We start from the raw sequence: 25,016 nt of genomic DNA, 5'->3' as shown, positions 1-25,016 counted from the left end.
ATTTTCACACATAACTGCCAGGTGGCTTCAGCATCTTTGAGCATGTTAAAGGATCTGCTTCTATTAAAGGTAAAAACAAGACATGGGCTGTCATGACCGTGATTGAAAATAAAGATGGTATTGTAACGTTGCCAGATTTTCACTGCCAAGTGGCTTCAACATCCTTGAACATGTTAAAGGATCTGGATCTTTTGAGATGAAAAGACTGCTAGTGTGTTGGGAAATTATTTTTAATGACATTTTATGATGTTTTATTACTTTACTAGGCAGAAAATGTAAATATTTTATGGCAGATTGTAGCTTGGGGTCATATAAAGATGGACCAGCACCAACAAGGAGTGTAAAAAGAATAATAATATTGGTTAATAACATGTTACACTAGAAAGTGAAAGTAAACATGTTGAAGAAATGTGTGAAAATTACCTTCATATTATACAGTTATCACTGAGAATGAGACTTTGGGTTCTAACTTTTTGGAACTAAATTACAGTTTCACCTATCTGCTATCTTGCTACTGCAACTGCATTTTAGCAATTAAGGGATTGCAGTACACATATTTTATACACAATATCTCTATTTCCAGGGGCTCGTTAGTAAGTATCAACTTTCTCTGTGATGACTGTCCCCAAACCTAACAGGAATAATGTTTATAATTTTCTTCAGCTGCGGTTGTGCATCCCGTGCTATCCTCCAGTTTGACAGCTTGAAGTGTCTCAATTAGACACAAAATTTCTGCCGACAGACTGTCTCACTTGAACATGAAAGCCTGGGCTTAAGGAAGTCATCACAGACTTCACCAGGGGAAAGACTCGCACACACTTGCACATGCATGCAAATCCTAAAAATAGATAGAGGCAGCTCTCCTACAAACGCTGGTAAATGCCCCTACCCCCGGTTTCATTTGCATATCTTTAATGGGTTTTTCGTAAGGGGCTGGTGGTGTGGTTGGTTCTTTTCGTAGCAAAGGAACACTGAAAATAATTATTGTGGTAATTAGAGGTTTTGGAAATGTGTCAATTCCGTTACAATCTCTATCTGGTTTGTCCCAGTGAAGAAAGGATTTGAGTCTCTTGATGGTAAGACAGCGGGGAGCAGCTTTGTCTGAACTGACGAGCCAACAGACCACTGGCATCATCCAACTTGATATTTAAAATCTTCTGAGATGTCAGCACAAAGCTAAGGTGATGACACAAGTACACAATAGAAGAGATCATGTTTGGTGCAGTTTTAAGTCCTAAAAAAGGCCACAAGGTGGCAGAAATGCATTTTACAAGAGCTCGGCATGCGTCTTGCCCGTATAAAAACACGCTCCACAGTAAACAGGAAGTGAAAATGCATTGAGTTACGAATGTTACGTATTGAAGGCACATTCACAATCGTGTGCACACACACTGTCTAACTGTAAATAGTTCACAGTGTTATATTTGGAAATAAATTGTTATTTTCATGTAAAACAACCATTTTTGTGCGTTCTTTATGTTGTGGCATAGTAGTTTGGATATTTTGGCTTAATATATACAGCTGAATTTGTGTTAAAGTGAAACTGTTTCTCTGATATTTTGCTAAAACTTACCTATGTTCTACTGCTGATTATTAAAGAACAGAAAAAGGTAGAAACAAACTTTTTTTTCCTGATGGAAGATGTGTCTAATCATTCTTTTGATAGGAATCATGTTTATATAGCTCTTGAACACAATAGTCCAAGTGCCTCGAAAAATCTATTAAAATCATCAAAATGTACAAAACCCGATCTACCACTGTGTCTTGCGATTGGCTGATTAGAGGTTGCTGAAAGTCCTCCCCGCTTATCCCAAACCTCCTGACAGTCCACCGAGACCCCCCCTGTGGGGAGCACCCTGCTATTTGAGAAACAGTGGTTTAAGAGTTTCAACTACACGCTCAATTTTGAGCCTGTAAACAAAGAAAGAAAGGCAGGCTCCCTCATTAGTGCAATAGTTGGTTAAAAACTGCAACACCAAGAGTCAGATTGAGATGAACTGTAACCGTTTGTGAAATGGATACAATTATTAATGCAATTGCATTTAAATATGTTTGTCATCAAACATGAAAATAATTACCAGAGCAGGTCTATATATGACCTGTGTGCAGTCCATACGGGTTCAGATCCTACATAGTGACAATTTTTTTTTTTTTTTTCTACATTTACTAACTACTAAGGTACTTATAAAATTGCACTTCTGGTTGGATGCTAACTGCATTTTGTTGCCCTGTACAAGTGACATGAGCAATAACAATAAAGTTGAATCTAATCTAATCTAATCTAATCTAATCTAATGTAAATGTGACAATGAGTGTGAATGGTTGTTTGACTTCATGTGTGCCCTGTGATTGACAGGCGACCGGCTCAACGTGTTGCCCGCCTATCGCTCAAAGCCAGCTGGCATAGGCTCCAGCTCCCCAGTGACCCGAACAGGCTAAGCGGTAGATGCACAGATATTTATTGGTCTGTATTCAAAAAGGTTATCAGATTTTATTTTAAACCTACTCTAATGAATTTATTTATGTTTCCTATGGGAGAAGACTTTAAACAACACATACATATTTAATCTTATTGTGCTGTGAAGATGGGAAGGATATTTCTCCGCTACCCACTGAGAAAAAAGTATGAGCTGCATGTATTCAAATCTTCTGCAACAAAACCCAGTGTCTAAAACCTTCCTGTTTATTATGCTCTGCTGAATCAATACACACATTTGACTCCCATGATGGAAGGATATACACCCAAGCTCACCTGCAGGTGATTAGAATTTTACAACAAAGTATCAGAGTTTGTGCTAGAAAAAGATAGGTTGCATTTACTTATAAATAAAACTTATAAATAAACGGGACTACCTTATGTGTTGCAGTGGTTGTGAGAGAACGGTATCAGAAGTCTGTCAGCCGATTAACCGGGTGGCCTCAGGATGTTAAACTCAAGGACGTCTTGTTCCCTCTCCCTGGTTTGACTGCACCCAGCAGGTTGAAAAAGTGCATACCGTACCACAAAGGCTGAAACAAGGTTATAACGATCAGTCAGAGAGATGGAATGTATTCATTAATGTTCGTCTGGGGGGTTTCTTCAGTGAGTATTCAGTGTCCTTCTTTGTTTCATACAGTACATAAGCATCAAGGCACCCCTGAGGCTGTAATTCTTACTGAGCATATCCGGTTCGGTTAAAAAACAACATATTTTAAACACAGTTGATACAAATCGATACAGTGAACAAATAATGTACAAATCATTCGATTCTGTCGACACGGATCTGACATTCTAAATAGGGCTGTCAAGCTACGAAATATTTTAAGCAGATTCAACTCAGTTTTAAATTAATCATGATTAATCACAATGGCAGCTATGTCTGAAATGTTAACTGTAATACAGTAACTGAAGTAATTAGGCCGGTAAAATTCCACTGCGATCGGTCCGCAACTATGATTATATCTTCTTATATTTCCCATTCGCTTTAGTTAGGGCTGCACGGTGGACGAGTGGTTAGCGCGCAGGCCACAGAGCTCAGAGACCCGAGTTCAATTCCACCCTCTGCCATCTCTGTGTGGAGTTTGTATGTTCTTCACCTGCATGTGTGGGTTTTCTCCGGATACTCCTATTTCGGAAGACAGGGTTGGATGGAGGAGATTGATTTGCTGTGGCATCCCCTAAAGGGAAAAGCCGAAAGATACATTTTCTTTAGCTTTTTAGCTTTTTTTAGTTGGTTCCAGACCCAATTGTGATAAGTGAATTTCCGCGAAGTAGGATTCAATATTAATAAACACAATATTTTCATAGTTAGACCACAGAAAACCAGTTAATGACTTTCTAAATATGATTTCTACCATTATTAGAGACCATGTGATAATACCCCTACAGTCAACTCAATCTGTTTTTCTATGGCTCTAAATTGTCCATAGGTATGAATATGAGTGTGAATGGTTGTTTGTCTATATGTGCCCTGTGATTGGCTGGCCACCAGTCCAGGGTGTACCCCGCCTCTCGCCCGAACACAGCTAGGATAGGCTCCAGCACCCCCGCGACCCTTGTGAGGATATGCGGTAGAAAATGAATGAATGAATTTAATTTGTCACCAGTCCGCCAAGGCCCAGCACAGACTCCAGATCCAGACCGAGGTCCACCATTTGGTGATGGCTGGTGTAAATGAAAGCATGACGTAATGTTACTGACACCTAGCGGCCAGTGTAGAATACCGCTCTCCAACAGGCTCATGATGCTCTTCAATCGCTTTATTAACAGTACTAGAGTAAAAACTCATATGCCGATTTTGTCCAACTCTCAATTTCCAGTACCAATATGTGTAACATTACATAACTCCTGTTGTGGAATACAGGGAAAAAAATCAGGAAAAAATCTGATACCGATATCAACTGACATTGCATTTTTATGCTGGTATCGGGACGATAATTATCGGCACTGATTATTACACTGGGGAACAATATTTTTTCAACTTTCTGTTGCATTGGATTTTTTAACTGATTCTGAATGATTTTTAGGTGCTGATTTCAAATCTGAAATTAGTTTTTCTCCATAAGCTCTAGTTTTCATGCAATTTGAGATAGTCTAAATATATGAACTTACGTAATCCAAATCTATGCATTTTGAGATTATATACATAGATTCCATTCCTGTTCCAGTTTTCAAAGGTTTGCCTTCATTAAACGATAAAGACATTGGACATGATACGAACGAGGAAGACAGTTGTGACAATGAATTGCCAGAAACTGAGTGGGAACAATCCGAGGAATGTTCTTCAGAGACTGAATCTCCCCCAGTCCCCAAGCCTCTTCACCAAACTGAACTGAATGACTTAGTTCGGGATTTAGGTCTTTCAAAGAAAGCAGCTGAGCTTTTGGCATCAAGATTACAAGGCAAAAATCTTGTTGATCACACTGTTAAAGTGTCATATTACAGAAAGCGCGACCAGCTTTTTGTGACCTTCTTTTCTGAAGACAGACAGTTTGTTTACTGCCATGATATCCCAGGTCTTCTCAAAGAACTGGGTGTTCCTCACTATGATCCAACTGAATGGCGGCTCCTTATAGACAGTTCTAAACGCAGTCTCAAGTGTGTTCTTTTGCATAATGGCAATGTTTACGGGGCAGTGCCTGTAGGTCATTCAGTTCATCTGCGGGAAGACTATGATGACATCAGAATGGTCATGGAATTCTTAAAATATCGTGAGCACAACTGGATCATTTGTGTAGACTTGAAAATGGTAAACTTCCTTCTTGGTCAACAGAAAGGTTTCACCAAGTTTCCATGTTTCCTCTGCATGTGGGACAGTCGAGCACGAGACAGACACTGGGTCCAGAAGGACTGGCCTGTTCGTGAAACCCTTGAAGCAGGCATGCCAAATATCACACATGACCCAATTGTTGACAGAGATAGGATCATCTTTCCTCCTCTGCACATCAAACTAGGTTTGATGAAACAATTTGTCAAGGCACTGGATACCGAAGGTGAATGTTTCCAACACATGATCAGGGTTGTCGTTCGAGAAGATCAAAGCAGGTGTGTTTGATGGCCCACAGATTCGAACCCTCATTCGTGATGATCAGTTTGTTGCCAAGATGACCGCCTTGGAGAGGGCAGCATGGTTATCCTTTGTGGCAGTCGCTTAGAACTTCCTTGGAAACAACAAGGCAGAGAACTACAATGAACTTGTGAACAGAATGCTCCTCGCTTTTCGTGCTCTCAGGTGCAACATGAGCATCAAGCTTCATTTCTTGAACAGCCACCTTGACCAGTTCCCTGAAAACCTGGGGGCTGTGAGTGACGAACAAGGAGAGCGGTTCCACCAAGACCTAAAGATCATGGAAGAACGCTACCAAGGTCGCTGGGACAAAAGTATGATGGCCGACTACTGCTGGAGTATTAAACGAGATTGCCCAGATGAAGTGTTAAAGTTACAAACGCAAATTCCTGCCTGACTAAAATACTGTACTGACAGAAAGTGATAAGCGTTATTAGCTGTGATTGACTCTTATCTGAAGAACGTTGTAAATTATGCTTATCTCACGTTGCGATAAAGACTGTTTTCTGAGAAACGCTTCCAGAAAAACATATGGCACTTCTAACAATGGTGTACTTTAATCTAAAATCACATTTTAATGTTCTGTTTCTTTTGCCTTGTTAAATATACTGATTTGTGGCTGATATTGCAATATCCTATAATAATGCTCGATTTTTTTCTATTTTTAATAAAAATTAAAGATTGCATAAAATCTGTAGCTTGCAGAAAAAAACTAACTTCAGATTTGAACTCAGCACACTTAAATTGACTAAAAACAAGTCTTACTTTAAATGCAACATTTTGAGTGTTCCCCAGTGTTATCGGACATCTCTAAAAATTCTGATATTGTTCATAGGAGTATCAGGGATCTTGGTTTGTCTTACACTACAGTCGGTTTTATTAGTGTCTACCAGTCTGGGTGTAAATGCTTTGATTAAATAGATTGTAAGTAATGCTTGCTTGCTTTGCCATTTATTTTCCACTTTTCAGCCCATCTGACTGCAGTAATCACCTGTGACCCTCTGTTTCTGTACAAGCGTCTTCCAAGCTATACAAGCCCCCGACCATGGAAGAACGCGAGGCACGATGCCAGCCAGCCAGGGCGCCAGTCGGGTTGAACAGCAGTAGCATTAAAGACATGTTATCCACCCGAGTGGATCTGCCTGGCTTAGAGCCCTGATCCCCCCCCCGTGTGGGCCCCTCCACTCAATGCTGTCCCTCTACTCCATTAGACCCTTCTTGCTTTATCAGCGTAGCACTCAGACATCCAGTGTGCTGCTTTATGTCTCTTAAAATACGCACACAACTAAATGAGTTGGGTGCTTGAAATAACTACTTTGTCATCTCCAGCCAAGCTACCCTGTCAATCAGCTCTTTAAAGGGACGGGGACTGTAAAAAAAAAAAGGAGAAACACAACTGAGGTGTACTTATTTCATTGAATAATACGACACACTAGTCCCTTAGATGATTCAAATGGCACGATATGCTTTGTTTTAGACCGTAAATAGCGACGTTACATAAGGGACTTGGGGTCAGATTGGATAAAAATAGAATTCCTGTTTGGATTCAGAATCTACATCAGTGGTGTCCTGCTTCTGTTGTGTCTTGACAGGAATTGCATTGATTCATGGATTCACTTTTCGACTTGATTCTATTTTTATAATAATATCGCCCTTTGTGCAGATGCTACGGGAACTGAGAAGGACAGGAGTTCCTCTGAGTCTTTGTGGATTTAGAAAAGGTATCGAACAGGGCACCAAGAAATGAACTGTCTCTCACACCCTGAGACCCATGGACGATGACATTGACACATGACATTGTGATCTGATCTGTGAGAGAAAACAGCCGGTTGAATGAAACCTGGAAAGGTGAAGGAATGAGCTACAGAGGACAGGGAAGTGGAGGAGTTCAAGTACTCGGGGTCAATCGTTCAGAGCAATGAAGAGTGTGGAAAAGAAGTGACGAAGGACGAGTGGAGTGGGTGGAGAAGAGTGCCAGGAGTCCTTGGTGTCAAAAGAGTATCAGCACAAGTGAAGGAAAAGATTTACAGGACCTTGGTGTATGGCGTGGAGACCACAACTCTGACCAACAGACGGGAGGCCGAGCGGAAGATGCTTGGATTTTTTTTGGGGGGGAGTGACAAGAATGGACAGGATTACAAAAGAGGAGACCAGAGGAACAGTCCTCATTAGACGTCTGGGAGACAAGGTCAGACGGGCCAGACTGAAATGTTTTGGCAACGTGAGAAGGAGGGATTGTGATGATATTGGTGTAGGGATGCTGGAAATGGGGCTGACCAGTCAGACATTTCTAATTGGTGAGAGAGGGCATGCAGGTGTTAGGACTGACCGAGGGAGACGCAAAGGACAGGGCAAGATGGGGTAGCCACCAGTAGAAGAAGACTTTTTCTTGTATTTGTATGGGTATTAGTATGTCCACATGGTGCAGTACGTAGGTTACTTTGTGTTGTGTTGTTTGGATTGCTTTTGTCTACAAGCTACAGATTGCATCCGACTATGTTGGTCATTCAAGCACCACAAATCATGTTGTATGCTACAGTTTTTAATGTTTCAATAGCCACGTTTACATGAGGAGTTTTTCCCTTTCCGAATGGAATCTTTCCGAAAACAATGGTATACATGGAAAGGAATACTCCTATCTCTTGTCTACATGGGCCGCTATAATCAACCAGAATAGTCAATGGGGCATGTACAGTAAAACGTAAACATCAACATCACATGAGTTTTTCTTTCACTTGTTGGAATAACTCCGTATTACCAATTTTTCGTTCGTCTAGTCTTGAAATGAGTTTGAATCAAAAACAAACTTTCCGCAGCAGTCCAGTGCCGATTGCTCGCCTCCATTTTTAAAACTAAAGAACGTCTGGAGCTCCGTGTTACGTCATATCTGAGCATGCGCTGAAAGAACTTAAACAGGAAAAGATCAAATTCAATCTTGCTAATATTTTATAATTAAACTCGGGACATGTTTTATATAGATATATATTTTGTGAATGGCGTATAGAAGGGTTTAGATTCTGTTCCACAGATGGCGGGAATGCACACAAAAGCTGCTTGCCAACCGCCAATAAACAACAGAAGAAGAAAAACACCACGAAGAAGAACGCACCCTGACAACTTTCGGGTACAAGATACCTCAATCGGATTGGGCAAAGGAATATTCCACCCCTGTGAATCGTATTTTCTGGACTATAAGTCGCTCCAGAGTATAAGTCGCACAAGGCCAAAAATGCATAATTAGGTAGAAAAAAAACATACATAAGTCACACTGGAGTATAAGTCGCATTTTTGCGGGTAATTTATTTTCCAAACTACTTGACCAAAACAGGCATTACGTCATCTTGGAAGGCAAGTTCTAACAATAAAAGAATAGAGAACAGGCTGAATAGGTGTAAGCTATGCTAACACAATGCTTATTCAGCTACACAAAAAATAAACATGAACAGAAAAGGTGTCTAGTGTTTATTTGACATAAGCAGTTTTTTCATTTATAAGTCGCAGGAACAGCCAACCTATGGGAAAAAAAGTGCGACTGGTTCAAAGGTTCAATTCTTTCCGTTTCAGGAAATAAACCAAATGCAATTGGAATATTTGGGTCCATGTATATGTGGCTAATGTTTCGAAAATGGAATTTGGTGGAAATGGTAGGCCTGGTACCTCATTTGTTTGATGCACTATGTATCATCTGACCAATATTATTGGCTGATATTGGCATCCAAATTCTAGATCAGGGGTCGGCAACCTTTACTATGAAAAGAGCTATTTTACCCCCTAGCCCACTAAAGAGAAATACCCTGGAGCCGCAAAACATACGTTTAAAACAACGTTGGAGGGAATTTGGGGCTATCAAAGTAGTTCAGATAACAAAAGACGAGTTAGAGTACTCTTGCTAGTAAACTAGCAGTAAACTACTGTAAACTTACCTGATGCTCTGCCGCAAACAAGTTCCCATGCAGCTGTTTTTTTTTTAATTATTTTAATTTTCCTTCATGTTTCTGCCAGAAATCAGTCAGGATGCATTCATGGTCACACACAAAATTTGATTTTTTTTTTTTAAACTCATTACAAAGACGTGTATTTTCCCCACTCGGGTGTTAAAAAATATTCAAGCATTGCAAAGGGAGCCACAACAAAAAGGCTGAAGAGCCACATGCGGCTCTGGAGCCACAGGTTGCTGACCCCTGTTCTAGATGAATCATATTGTTGTCAGTTTTACACCTGCTAAAGACGCTCCAAGACGCTGCTTATGCGAGGGGCGAGTAGGACATCTTCCTTCAACGGTTCTAATCTGATATCACACCTCAGGAGGAATCCCTCAAAGTTGCACAAAATGTTTTAGCACTTGTTTTTATTACGTATTACATTTTGCTGTATTTGTCTGTCCATCCATCAATTTCCTATGCCTCTTATCGTGGGTATGCCGGACATTACCTATGGACAATTTGGAGTCGCCAATTAACCTTTGTACCCAAAGAAAAACCCACACAGAGATGGAGAATCGAACCCAGGTCTTCACGATTTCCTGAAGTGCTAACCGCTTCTCCACGGTGCAGTGGTATTTGACCGATTTTTTGAAGCAGTGGCCACCCCACTGGCTATCTAGACATTTCAGGTATCAACTAATTACCACCCCAAATAGTCTAACCTTGGCTACCCCAATGAACAGAAGCATAAGCATTAGCATATTAATATTAGTATTTTTATCACAGCTTATTTCTGATTCGAATGTGTTCATCCTCTCTCAGTCAGCTCATCAGCAGTCAGCTGCTGCCGCTCCAAATAAGCCCCTCCCATTACCAATCAGCCTGTGATGAATCATTCATTCATTTGCGTTTTGTGTGAAAATGTACAAATGTATACTTGAAATGAATACAAAATATCATTGTTAGGGCGTGTCTTTCATGTCAGACCGACATGCAGAACGCGGCGGGAAAAAGCTTGCTGCTTCCCGGCAGGGTCAGATGAGGACACGCACACAGAATGGGGGAGAGGGTGGCAAGGAGGGAGGAAGGGCTCATGAGGAGGAGGAGGAGGAGGGAGTGCGAGAGGAAGAAAAGAGAATGGCAAACAAAAGTCCTGGCATATGGGTAGTATTCAAATAATACTATATATCATTCTAAATTTACAATTAATTTATAATTTTACATGCATCATATAGTACATTCTGGATAAACAATTTTAATCCTCCATTTAAGAATCACATTTATTACCTTCAGAATTCATTCAAATGCTTGGATGCATTCGTTATGCATGGGCCTTCATAGAATTGGGGATGAATACAATTATTAATATACTATACTATTATTATTAAACCCACTTAACCCTTTTTCTTTTACATCATCACTAATAGGCCTCAGTAACTTTTCTACTCGTTACATAACTTCCACATCCTGTAAATCTGCCGCTTGGCCGCTACAATGTGACGTCATCTGGAGCAGTTCATAATCTGTTTACCTAATAACACAGCATCACAAATATAATATAAAATATATTAAACTCACCAGAGATACTGATACTTAATTATTGAAGGGCAAAATCTATCCTTCTTTTCAGATTGCTGCAGGCAATTTGTCAAACAAAGGACGTAAAAATTCTGATGTTCCTGTGGGCCTGCTAGCTGGCCGTGTGAGGTGAATTTGAAACGTGATTGAGAATATCTATTCATACAAGCGTACTCAAGAGTCAAATTGTATGATGACTACTATAAATGTGTACAAGTTGGCAGGTCTGCACTAATATTGAAAGTACTCCATGCCTCTCATGGTTTTTTGGAGTCACCGCCTCAAAGTCCAGCTGAATATAAATCCTCAGTCAATAAGTTTTACCTGAGTGGGTTTTAGTCGAAGCTTAGGGGCATAGTTCAAGAAACCAGCGTACCGCAGGCTATCGCAGATACCACATTTACCTGCGATGGAAAATGGGCTACTTAGGCCTCATTCCGAAGAGCCAAACATCTACAGCAGGGGTCTCAAACACGCGGCCCGCGGGCCAAATGTGGCCCGCAGGACACTAGTTTGAGGCCCCCGCCTTGATATGAAAGTTTGATGTTAGTGCGGCCTGCGCAAGTTTGATATGGATGCTGTATGGTATCATGTACCCAGAAAAAAATATTAAGTTTGATTAATGTTCATGTTAAAGGTTAAATAACTGTTAATAGTTATCCTCCCTATCCGTGTTGAAGTGGTAAGTTTTTGGCTATTGAAGTTTAAAGGAAATAACTTGAAGGCTACCGTTTAGGTCGCTAGCTCTCTAGTTTGCGAGTTAGCATGTGTCTCAAGACCCTGCAGTTGCGCAATATGTTGTAAATAAAAAAAAGTATAAATTTGACTATAGTTGTGTTTTGTCATGTCTACAGGGCTCTAATAATGCTTTGTTAATTTTAATCTGAAAAAAATAATTTGTCTACCCACCAACTATATGTGGTTTCTTAATTTTTAATTATTTGCCGTTTTATTATTATTATTAGATTTATTTATTACTGATTGATTGATTTTCTTTATTCTTGATTTGTTTATTTATTTTTCATCTTAGTTTGTGCAGAAAAATAAAAATGAAGATATTTGAGAACAGTGGAATGTTTTATCAGAGCTTTTATTGTAGAAAATCGGAACCAAAGCACTGAAAAAGTTTGTATAATTTTCTGTTTTTAATAAATGCATTTATTTATTTTTTTTGGAAAACCTGATGCGGCCCAACCTTGCCCAGACCCTAGCTCCAGTGGCCCCCTGGTAAATTGAGTTTGAGACCCCTGATCTACAGTAATTGGGTGGGAACAAAGATCCCAATTGTCCGTTCTTGGGTACTGAGTAGCTGCTGTGTAACAGACAGCCGCTCAGGGCGTTTGTGGGTCTCCGTATTAGATGTCTCAGTGGTTTATTATTTATGATATAAGATTTGGCCAATCTACATGCTTTTTCATAGACCTTTGTCGCCATATTGGTTTTCAATGGCGCTTTATGTCATCTTACTCATCAAGGTACCCAATGTCTCGCCATCTAGCGCCTCGCTTCAAGTACTTTGTAGTCAAGTACGCTGTTTTCCACCATGCTTGGAATAGTCTCTATACATATCCTAAAAGGAATTTACGTAAGTTTAAGTCTTGGAATGAGTCTACTAAAGGTAACAAGGAGGTCAATAAAATGAAAGCCACCGTTGCATACTGTGTTGTTTCCGGCTCCAGTACCCATCCGGATGGCCTGCAGCTAGAAACTCCATCCCGGGACAACAGAACGATTCTGAAAGCCTTTTACAGCCTTTATGAAGAAAGCATTTCCAGACAAGATACTGTTGGGCCAAGTCGACAGATGCTGATAAGCCGATTTTACAGATGATCTTTTCTTTTCAAGAGGTTAGTTTGACAACAAATTAGTGACCGTGCAATACTTGGATAACCGTGCAGGAGGAGAATTTTAAGGAGATTACTGTCCCATTGAAGATCAGGGACACAATACGTTGATTCTGTATTGTCCTCATTGGCTCTTAGGGCTTAGTTGATCATCTCATTAAATTAACACAATGCTTGCGTTCAAACATCAAAACTTTCAGTCACAGTCATAGAAAGAAGCTATTCTGTTTGTGTAAGATTATTCACTGATTTTGCCTTAAATACGGTGGATGAGTGGTTAGCGCGTAGGCCACACAGGTAGGAGACCTGGGTTCGATTCATCTCTGGACTTTGCATGTTCTCCCCGTGCATGCGTGGGTTTTCTCCGGGTATTCCGGTTTCCTCCCACATTCCAAAAATGTATTAGGTTCATTGGCGACGCCAAATTGTCGAGCGGAATGAATGTGACTGGCTACCAGTCCAGGGTGTACCACGCCTCTCGCCCAAAGACAGCTGGTATAAGCTCCAGCATAAACTCGAGTAAATGTTGAAAAGGAACAAAAATCAGAAAGTGTGTTTGTGTACAGAAAAAGTGATGCTGCATTTTTGGAAAACATCAATAAAAAGTTCAATGTCTACGTTTTGTCTTTTAGCCGCAATTAAAATACAATATATTTAAAAACATGGCTTCCACACAGATGTTTGGCCTTCGATGTGGAATAAATTATTTCCCCAATGAATAATACAAAATAATTGAATCTGTGGGCAGCATCACAGTCAGGAGATCTTTTCAACGCCCTTGGAACATTTTGAGATGGAGTTAAGCAGTTCTCAGAGGTCTCCAGTTTCCTCCTACATCCCCAAACCTTGCATGTTTGGTTAAGTGAAGACGAAACAGTCCGTAGGTGTGAATGATTACGAAGGTGGCTAAGATTTTGGTGGATGATTTGTCCAGGTGTGTTGCTAGGTTCTCCGGTTCGGAGATCACTGGACTTCAGATGGTTAAATGTTCAGACAAGTGTTTTTTTTTATGTGTTAACATCAGTACTTGTATTTGTACTTGTAGTTTCTTATTCTTATTATTCCCCGTGGTGTTCGAAACGAACGGTCGCAGGCTGCACTCTGGACTGCATCTGTTAAAAACAATAAAAAGCCCCCTTGTTTTGTTCTATATCTATTTTGATACTGGAATTAATTTTAATAAAAATATCTATTTAGGTGTGATTAATTCTATCAATTAATTACAGATTAATTGGAGATTTGATTTGGAGCTATACGCAGCAAATAGGGGCTGCACGGCAGTCATGTGGTTGGCGTGCAGACCTCACAGCTAGGAGACCCGGGTTCAATTCCACCCTCGGCCATTTCTGTGTGGAGTTGGCATGTTCTCCCCGTGCATGCGTGGGTTTTCTCCGGGTACTCCGGTTTCCTCCCACATTCCAAAAACATGCTAGGTTAATTGACGACTCCAAATTGTCCATAGCTATGAATGTGAGTGTGAATGGTTGTTTGTCTATATGTGCCCTGTGATTGGCTGGCCACCAGTGCAGGATGTACCCTGCCTCTCGCCCAAAGACAGCTGGGATAGGCTCCAGCACCCCCCGTGACCCTCATGAGGATAAACGGTAGAAAATGAACGAAAATGAACAAACACAGCAAATACAAGCCCCGCCCACCGTCTGGGTGCACCCTGTGTTGGCTCATGGCACCTTGGCAGCATGTAGCCAATAATATTATGTTGCAAAACATTTATAATACACCATGACTTTCCTGTACAATGTCATTGAAGTACATTTGTTGCGAATCAGACAATAGGTGATTGTCACTGATGTCCTTCCATAGAGGAAAAGCCTAGCAGGTCTGATTAAAAGCACAATATTTAAATGCTAAAGGCAGCAATGGCTGAATGGAGAAGAAGAAAAGGGAAATTACAGCGACTGAGAAAGAATGAAGCAGACAAATGAAACTGCATGACGGAGCGCTGCAGGCAGACGATGGAGGGAGGGAAAGGTAAGCAATAGAGTGAAGGCCGACTCCGTCTTAGGAAAGTTTGGGGGTGAAGGTGCATTGTGGAAGAGCAAAGGGGGTGTTAGGTGTGGATTAATGCCAGTGATTGGAGGAGGTCTGCCGCAGCCGTGCGTGATCAGAATAACAGTGGACGTAGTAGACATGGAATGGGGTGGGTGGGGGGGGGTATAAACACAATAATACAGCTCTGAATAATAACCCAAACATTTCAAACCCACAGAATCCAGTCAGGGTTGAAACACCCGAGTTAATTGACGGTGCAGGTAAACTATGTACACAGTACCGGGGAGCTGTTTTTATTAAAAATATCCACTCTAAAAAAAAATCAATCAGCCCTCAAAAGTCTCCAAGGTAAAACAATAATACAACCAATACTACTTATAGTCGTGTGGGGTGTACAATTAAGACCAGACTTTTCAAATACCGTCAAAAGAAATAAATTCAAGGTTAGCAATGTACGAGAAAATATTTGGAGAGACTCTTATGTTATGATTTTATCACCACTTTGCACTGAGGCGGTGTGTGTGCGAACAGATAAAGGCGGTGATTCAGTTGTGGGAGAACAATGGAGAATGTCACAACTTAAAAAAAAAACCAAAACAACCTTGGGCCTTTCAGGGAACAATCTCAACTTCTTAAAAAAGTATCATCTAGTAAGAGTTGATTCAATTGTTTTTCACAAAGTAGAAATGTAGGACGAAGCAATGTCGCCGTCAGTGATGTACATATACTGTATATATACTGCATATATACGTATGTACACACAGTATATATACTGTATCAGGAATGACAAAATAATACTATAATAATTACTCCCCTTTATTACATAAAACTGTAAACAAAATAAGTAAACAAAAGCAAAAACTACTACTGGCTCTCATTCAAATCCTCAAACCACTTGTAAAACCACTCAAACCACTTGTTTGTAAAAATATATTATACATCTACATATACATATATATGTATATATTGTAATATGGTAATGGAAATGTTTTTATTTCATTTGACCATGTATCAGATTACAACTGAGTGCATCACATAATCAGTTCACAGTTCCACATGTCCAAAAGGAGTAGGAAGAAGCAAAGCTTATTAAATCCTACCCCTCCATCTGGTACTTTTACAATCAGTAACTGTTACATTTGTTCACTTCCTGCTTTCCTAATATAGTTTAAGGGATTTTTTAATTGTTTTTAATTTTTAAATTTTTTGTCCCGTACCAAAGTACGAGGTGATATGACCATCCAATGACATAATGGGTACCATAGTAAGTGTCAATATAGTGATATATATAGCACATCATGACTGGTTCAAGACTCTTCATCCTTGTATTTAGCAAACATCAACTGCTTGTATTGTTTCTTGAATTCGCTAATCGTTGTGCAATGTTTGAGGTTCTTACTCAATCCAATCCATTGTATGTCAAAAATAGCCCCTCAACAGAGGAAACCAATGTGTTCCATCAATTTCATCTAAATGCTTTGCATCATGTCAAGCCAAGTCTCTCTGTGATGACGGCAGATGGAGCCAAAATAAGCGTCCCTTCATCACAGAGAGTCTGCTGCTCTTCAATATAACGATCAATAACTTGATTGACCTGAACGCATCAACAGCGGTGCAATTTCAACCCCAATGTATGTATCTCCAACTCACAAACACATCTCTAGTCCGTTCCTCCCATTGTCTCCTCAAACTCCTCATTGTCACCAGACACAGCAAGGTGCATTCACTGACACTTCAAATCACGGTAAAGTCTTTGTGATGCGTGTATCACCCCGTTCAATTGAAATACTATTGGGAACCTGATATGTATTTATCTGTACAAAGCACTGAAAAGCAAATTTTGCGAGTACAGTCGCCCCGCCTCTACCCTGCCCCCCCCCCCCCCCCCCCCCTCCAGGGGGACCCGCCCCACTATTTGCGAAGTGTTCTTATGGGTTAAACCGTCTCTGTGTTTAATATCATACATCCTAATGTAACAGAGGTGATTGCTGTTCCTTATTGGAAACAATTTGTTGTGTTATTTCCAATCAGACAGCTTTTCGCCGTGACATATGGACGATTTGTGCCTTGCCAGGGCAAATCAGAGCTGCCAGGGCTTTGAATACCTTCTTCTTTTCTATTCAAGTGCTGGAGCTAAGTTAAAAAAAATGGTGTTTGTTTTTGGTGCAGGGAAGCACTCCAAGAAATGTGTGTGTGAGTGTGTGTGTGTGTGTGTGTGTGTGTGTGTCAATGCCGGTCAGCCTGCTTCAGGCGGCGTAGGACGCTGTAGAAGAAGAGGAAACAAGTCCAAGTGCTGAATGTGTCAGGGTGGTGGAGTGTTTTGGGAGGAGAAAGGCTGAGTGAGTCGTAGCTATACCTGAACTGGACTGTCCCTCTTGCATTTAGGAGGGTGTGGAGGGGAGGAAAACGGAGTGTTAGCAGAGGGGAGGAGGAAGGAGACCAATGGAAGGAGGCTTTGGGGTGACGGGAGGACGGCTGCATGGCTGCTTTTTCCTTTCGCCGAATTTCCACACTCCCATTTCTCTTTTTTTATTTTTTTTTTGAGTGAGTGAGATTGCAAAAGAAGCAAGGACACTTTCAGAGTGAGACAGAGCGAAAAATCAAGACAAAGGCTAGGATTTAGGCTATTTAACAAACAGATATTGTAGAAATAGGAGCTTTAAACCTACAGCCAATTCCATTTGCTACTGAAAAAGTCTTTTTTTTTTTTTTTTTTTAAATATTCCCTTCTCCCAGTTGTCCCTTTTTTTCCTCACTCTTGCCCAGCCTCAACCGGAGCACATTTGTCGTTTAAAAAAAAAATTGTCTGTTTTAGCCTGGTATTTTTGAGCCGAGCTACAGTGGATAGGAGTGCACTTAGGCCCTGAGAAAAGGAAGCAAACAGAGAGACAACACGGGTAAGTCACCACGCGACCGACACGCTACAAGCGCTACAAGCTTTCCTTTTCCTTTTCTACTTCATTGTTTATAATGGAGCTTTATCCACATGACACTTCCTCACTGCTACCAACTTCACCAGTGGTCGGGGGGGGGGGGGGGGTCCAAAGCCCTTACTTGCGGCCCTCTACTGTTTTTTTTTTTAACGTGTTGTAAAAATAAAATAAAACCATCAATTAAAGGATTGAGGGGCTATTTCACTTACTTTTCACTTTCCTTTTCTTTGACGTGCATCGAAAGTTAAGTCCTGTGTGCCATGCACACATTACCGTACAGTACAGTATTCATCATTTGTAGGAGTTGTAATATCGTAAAACGAGGGCTGCCTGTATTTGGTGTTGTGAAGAGGCTGTATTGTTGTGTAAGAAGCTGGCAAACTGTATTATTATTATTATTAATATTATTATTATCATAATTTTTTTCTGGTTACTTTCTTTTTTTAAGTTTGTAGAATGTGACAAAGGCAATAAAAACTGCCCGTTGGACGCGTGTGCACCAATGCAATATATATTTCACTATTTCTATCTTATTATTTATTACAATAATATTTATTTACTATTGTATATTAACACTATTATATTAGCAAAAGGGCAAATAATATAAAAGTGACATTCTTCCACGATTACACTTCTTTCAGTGGTTGCTGTGATACGGATTCAATCATTTCGGCTTCTTCCTGCTCCTGTCCAAGTGCAAACATGAGATGTGCCCCGATATAACTACAAACTGAAAGCATTACCACACGTTTGGACCCCCCCAAATCTCTCTTTGCCACACACATGTTTGCTGTATCTTGGTGTGCAGGTTGCACCACTGGGTTTGGACACTGATCAACACCAAGCGAAGCAGGTGCGAGCCTCCTAGAACTACTATAGTCTACTTTGAAAACCTCCTTGTGCACACACACACACACACATGCACAGCTGTGGAGCAGTGGGCCGGCAGGACGGTGTGTACCCTGCTGAACTCTTTGTTTGAGGCAATCTCAAGGTGTCTTTCAGCTCGCTGGCAAAGACCCACTGACATACTTTAAGCAACTTGGCAACAGCTTCAAAGTCAAACGTCTCATTTAAATTCAGGCAGAGGGAGGAGAAGGAGAAAGAACACTTCGGTCAGGGTCTCAAAGCTGAAATTGGACCGTGCACGCTAGGAATCTTACAACCGCTGAAGGGTCGTGAATGTCCAAATTTTGTGTATAAAAATGAAAGGATACATTTTGTACATTAACCAAGCCAGCGTAGCTCAAATGTGCTCAACTGTGTGAACAAAATATTTTAGTTTAGCAAAGAAAATTAGTAGTCAAGTCACTTTTATTATTCAGTTTTCCACAAAAATCATATATCATCATTATTATCTCTAAAATATATTTATGTTAATATTTTGGGCATTTGGAATGGATGAATTGGATTTAGATTATTTCCTGTGGAAACAATTCTAGTGGTTTCCATGCGTTTCGGTTTTTGATTCACCGTATTTGTATTTTTCATACGAACTGATTCCCCACATGGTACACATTTCAAGTGAACGACAGAACGTGTACATTCGACGTACACCCCCACAAGCCCAAAAAGGTGAGACATCCGGGGTGGAAGCAGAGCTCTAGGAGGAAGAAAACATATATCGGTATATCGATGATTTATGTAAACGGACAAATGTCGGATCTAGAACCGGTTAACTGACAATTTCTCATATTTCTACTGGAGAATTTAATTTATTGGTGAATTACCTGGCAACAGATTGCAGTTTTTGTTCCACACTGTACCCAAAATGAACCCAACTGTGACCTGAACTACGAGATACGTACTGAACCGTGATGATACTGTACATACTGTAATATACTGATACTTAAAATCCAATTTATGTTACAATGAACTTGTATGACATAAATCATGAATCCTGCAGGTAATGTCTTCATTAGACGTTCTAAACTTCCTAAACCACCACTCCTTCTCCCACCGCTTTCGCTGTATGGCTTCCAGTGCTCGCAGCCCCAAACCCGTAGATCCGAACTTGTGTTAACTGACACCACAAGCTTGTATCTACAGGTCTGCGTCTGTGCAGCTCCAACAACCTGAGCAGCACCAGCCAAATAGCCGCTAATGCACCACATCGGCATCAAAAACCCCTCTCCTGATTTAGAACCCAACATTTATCAGGAAATAAATAAATAGAATCAGCTTTGTTTGGAATTTTTCCTCGCATCACTTAGTGACTTAATGACTTCAAATACTAATAAGAATTTTGAAATGGAATAAAAGCATGGAAATAAATCATCTACCACCGTCATTTATCAAGTTTTTTTTCTCAGCCCTCAAATGATGGACAGGTTTGCTTGCTGCCAGGTTGAGGTAGTGGGTTGTATAGTTGAAAATTACACCCTGGGAGATAACTGTACAACCTCCTAGCTTTCCCTGAGGTACGCACAACACCCTGTATGGCTCCACTATTTCATTTGTGCTGCAAAACGCTTTTCTTTACTATTGTTATTTCTATAATTAGGGATTAATACGATTAAATGTATTTTACAGATACGCAATTTAATGTTGCTGGTCAATAGTACGGTAATAGTAGCATATTTATAGTATGTTATGGTAGTCCTACCCTTTCTCCACATCTAGCACTGCTAATTCACACCATACATGTTGACACAAACAATATATTTTTTGCTTGCATTGTGGCATTTATGATGATGTTCAGTTCCTGGGTGAAAAGAAAATGCAAGGAAAAGGAAGAAATCTATTTGAACAAGAAAAAATAACCGGTAAACATCTAACGCTCTCAATAAATGTCCAATATCTAAATATTGTAACAAACCATTTACAATAAAGGAAGCATCATAATTAGAATTATAACCAAACAATGTGCTACCAATACATTTGTTTGACATCTCCCACAGATAATACACTTTTTCGGTTAAAATGTCATCAAATTATAGAAGCAATGAAGACTGAAAGTCTGACAGCCACTTTGTGTTTGTTTGGTCTTTAGAGGAGCAGAAGACTGACCTCTGTTGGTCAATGCGGTGAAGGCAACGTCTCAGCCTGAGAATCTGATTGCGGCTGTGAAAGACTTTTAAAATTTAATTCCTGCAATCGAATGCAAAAATTGGGTGTCTTTAATGATGGCGTGAAATTGTAGGTGTTATTGTAGCGGAAACCGTGATGTCTAACTAAATTCTCACTCTTTATCTTTTATTGCAGAGGTGGCAAAAGTGTAGCATATTGTAAAATTACAATGTATTTGTTATTAAGGAGACATATTATTACATATTACACATATTTAATTTAGTTTTTAATAACAAGAAACATTTTCATTAAAAAAAAAACATGACCGATGGTCAACGAAAATGTGACAGATACGTCCATCCATCTTCAACGCTGCTTATCTTCACTCAGGTATGCTGGAGCCTATCCCAGCTGACTTTGGGCGAGAGGCGAGGTACACCCTGCACCGGTTGCCAGCCAATCGCAGGCCACATATAGTCAAGGGCTGCACGGTACAAAGTGGTTAATTTGCAGACCTCACAGCTAGGAGACCCAAGTTCGATTCCACCCTCAGTCATCTCTTTGTGGAATTACCAAGGCCTCCCCGTGCGTGCGTGGGTGTTCTCCAGGGACTCCGGTTTCCTCCCACATTCCAAAAACGTGCTAGGTTAATTGTTGACTCCAAATTGTCCATAGGTATGAATGTGAGTGTGAATGGTTGTTTGTCTATATGTGCCCTGTGATTGGCTGGCAACCAGTCCAGGGCGTACCCCGCCTCTTGCCCGAAGACAGTTGGGATTGGCTCCAGCACTCCCGCGACCCTCAAGAGGATAAGCAGTAGAAAATGAATGAATGAATAAAAATCAAATAAAATAATATTTGTACCGATACAACGTGGAAAGTTGCACATTTCTATGTTGCACAAACATCTGTAATAAAAGGATTGTAAAGTCTGGACGAACACAATCAGTGTAATTCTAAACTGGGCTCATTCACGCATGAATGGAACATATTAGATGAGAAGTATGTAAGGAATACGCCCCCCTCAAATAATAATAATAATAACTTTCATTGCAAATTACATATTTACAATCCAAAAAGCCAAACCTATAACATCCCAGTCATGTGTTTCAAGGCGGATATTTCTCAGGTCTGTCGCCCCAGTAGCGTGGCTAACTTGCCTCTCCTTGATCAGTGGTTATCAACTGGTGGTTTGTGACCCATCAGTGGCACACGGATTTCTTTTCACTGGGTTGTGTCCTGGACTCTGGACTCCACGTCTGTGTTACTTGCTACGCCACCACAGAGTGCGTCCAATGTTTGGCCAGGTTTAAGCGGGGGGGGGTGAGTGTGAACTACGTGCCGTCTGTCTGTCCGACGACACACGGCTTGGAGAAGAGCGCGCTGCAAAGAGACGAGCGTCTCTTACGTGCTGAGTTTATCAGAAAGACTTATTTTTTATATACAGTACATTTTCTTAATTGTACTCTTGAGTTGAATGAAAGGGTGGGTCCCTCAGCCTGAAAAGCTTAAAGAGTGGTTGTTTGAAGACTGTTTGCATTTACGCATACAATACGCATGGACAAACTTTGTGAATTTCTGTCATCTGTCTGTCATGCTTTTTTTTTATTTTACCCTTGTTTTTGATCCTGCAGTGTTTATGTGATTGCAGCATTTCTAATGGGCAGCATTTCCCCACTGCATGTTTTTTTTTTTTATGGTGTTAGTTCATTTCTGTGTTTGGAACGTTTGTACGTTCCTCCTGTTGCTTCAATTTTTCTGCATGCAGCCCTCAGTGTTTTTTGGGTGAGGAACCATATTTGGACACCTATAAACATTGCAATAAAACAGAAAAGACGTGCTTCCTTATAAGGTATTAGAAGTGCATGATCTTGCCCGATATGACTGGAGTGTTATTTTGTTTCATTTTGGCATATTGGACCTAAAATGCCCCACAAACCGAAAATCTCAGAATTTTTTTTCGAACGTTTAATGACCTTTTCTTCGATGTTAGTGTGGAAATTTTTTTTAAAAGTATAATTAAAAACACTTTAAAAAATGTAAGAACAATAGATGTAGTCAAATAGTTATTATATTAATTATTGCCTTCAAAGCCAGGTGACGCCCATTACAAATAAATTTTATGTCCACCTTAAGAAAATGTTTTTCAGAAACTCATAATAATTCATAAATATATGAACTCATTTGCTAGCAAAGATGTTTTCATACATTTCTGTCAAACTGACCGCTCAATTCCAAAACGTTTTTTTTTGTACAAGAGGCACAAAGAGGTGATGATGCAACTCTACAATAGAAGAGAGCATGTTTGATGCAGTTTTTAAGCTGAAAAAATGACCACAAGGTGGCAGAAATGCATTTTCTAAGAAATCGGTTTGCATATCTTCCATTGAAATACAGGCTGCACAGCCACCAGGAAGTGAAAAGGCATCTTGCCGTATTGCACGAAAGACACGTAAACATGTGGACACTTCAAACATTGTAAATGGTGTTACATTTGGAAATGTTGGAATGGAATGTTATTTTCATGTTAAACAACCATTTTTGGGGTTGTTTATGTTGTGGTGTCAATATCCACGTATACATGGACCCAAATATTCCAATTGCATTCGGTTTATTTGCTCAAACGGAAAAAATGTAACCTTTGTATACACCTCATTCCGAAAGAGTGCCAATCCGAATGAATGTATAATCAGATTCACTGGGGCGGAATATTCCTTTCCCCAATCCGATTGAGGTATCTTGTACCCACTGAAACGGAGAGTTGTCAGGGTGCGTTCTTCTTCGTGGTGTTTTTCTTCTTCTGTTGTTTATTGGCGGTTGGCAAGCAGCTTTCAGTCGGCAAGCAGTCGGTGTCATGTGATGTTGATGCTTACGTTTTACTGGGCATGCCCCATTGACTATTCTGGTTGATTATAGCGCCGCATGTAGACAAGAGATTGGAATATTCCTTTCCATGGATACCATTGTTTTCGGAAAAGTCATTCGGAAAGAGAAAAACTCCTCATGTAAACGTGGCTATTCAAACATTTTGGCTAAATATTTATGGTTAAATCTGCGTTGACGGTTATGCTTGAAATTGATTGAAATTTTCACAAAAGCCTTTTAATTTTTGTTTGTTGAGCACTGATATTTTACTGAAACTTACCTTTGTTCGACTGCTGATTACTAAAGAATGGACAAAGGTAGAAACTAACTTTTCTCTCATGAAAGATGAGAGTCCAATCTTGCTTTTGGTATATACCATGTCTATGTAGCCCCAGAACACAATATTCTCTGCGTCTGGAAAAATCAGTCAATATCATGAAAAATGATACGGCTTTTGAACAATGGCTGGGATTGAATGCGTTAATAAGTCATGGTTGAATACACCCTATTATTATTCAAATGTTTTCGCTTATTTTTGCCTAAATAAAGTATTTAAGCATATAAATGGCAAAATGACCGAAAATACAAACACAGCAATATTCATTTATTGAGGTTAATTGGTTCCAGACCTGACCGCTCAAAAATTTATTTTGAGTCAATATTAATAAATTGAATATTTTCATACTCAAGAGCATAGAAAACAAGTGAGACTCTCCAATTTAGTTATTCCAAACAAAGAAAGTGTTTTAAAGACAGCAGGGAAATGGAAAAATGAGACAAAAACTTACCACTTCCACACAAAATGAGAGAAGGTTTTTTTCATGGATGTCGGCTGTCTCTGTTGGTTCAACAGGCAATGCACCTGCAGTGTAAAGATAATGTAATCATTACTGGTACCCAGTGACAACAATACTACATAAGTAGTACACAGTAAGGATCGACCGATACATCGGCCGGCCGATATATCGGGCGTTATTTGCGCGTCACACTGCGGAAGAGCAGTCATCACATCAATGCTAGATAAACTACGACAGAAATGTTTTGCACATGGTTGAATATTTATTCCTTTTAATGCTGATAATGCTGTTTAAATGTGTGTTTAAACAAGCTGAATCCTACTGTGTTCAGTGTTTTACATTTCAATAAATATTTGTTATCATGGTCATTTCTTCATGTAAATTGAGGGATCAAAAGCAGTATCGGCCACAAATATCGGCCCAAGCAAAATCGGCCATCGGCTAAGGGTGATGGAAAAAAATCGGCATCGGCCCCAAAAAACCATATCGGTCGATCCCTAGTACACAGTAG

At 40.1% G+C, this 25,016-nt stretch overlaps 1 protein-coding gene across 2 annotated transcripts in view; it reads right to left on the bottom strand.

The window, feature by feature from the left end:
* The window catches only part of LOC131134184 (alpha-2-macroglobulin-like), a 68,543-nt gene extending 43,997 nt beyond the window's left edge, over positions 1 to 24,546 (bottom strand). For both annotated transcript variants that reach the window (XM_058079145.1, XM_058079146.1), the window contains exon 1: positions 24,497 to 24,546. In XM_058079145.1, the coding sequence (XP_057935128.1) occupies positions 24,497 to 24,531 (35 nt within the window). In that variant the 5' untranslated portion in view covers positions 24,532 to 24,546. The remainder of the gene's footprint in view (positions 1 to 24,496) is intronic.
* Between the last annotated feature and the right edge of the window lie 470 nt (positions 24,547 to 25,016).

The sequence above is a fragment of the Doryrhamphus excisus genome, chromosome 8, assembly GCF_030265055.1.
Source record: "Doryrhamphus excisus isolate RoL2022-K1 chromosome 8, RoL_Dexc_1.0, whole genome shotgun sequence".
Taxonomy (NCBI): Eukaryota; Metazoa; Chordata; class Actinopteri; order Syngnathiformes; family Syngnathidae; genus Doryrhamphus; species Doryrhamphus excisus.
The sequence above is the reverse complement of the archived record's forward strand: the minus strand, read 5'-3'. Positions and strand labels throughout refer to the sequence as shown.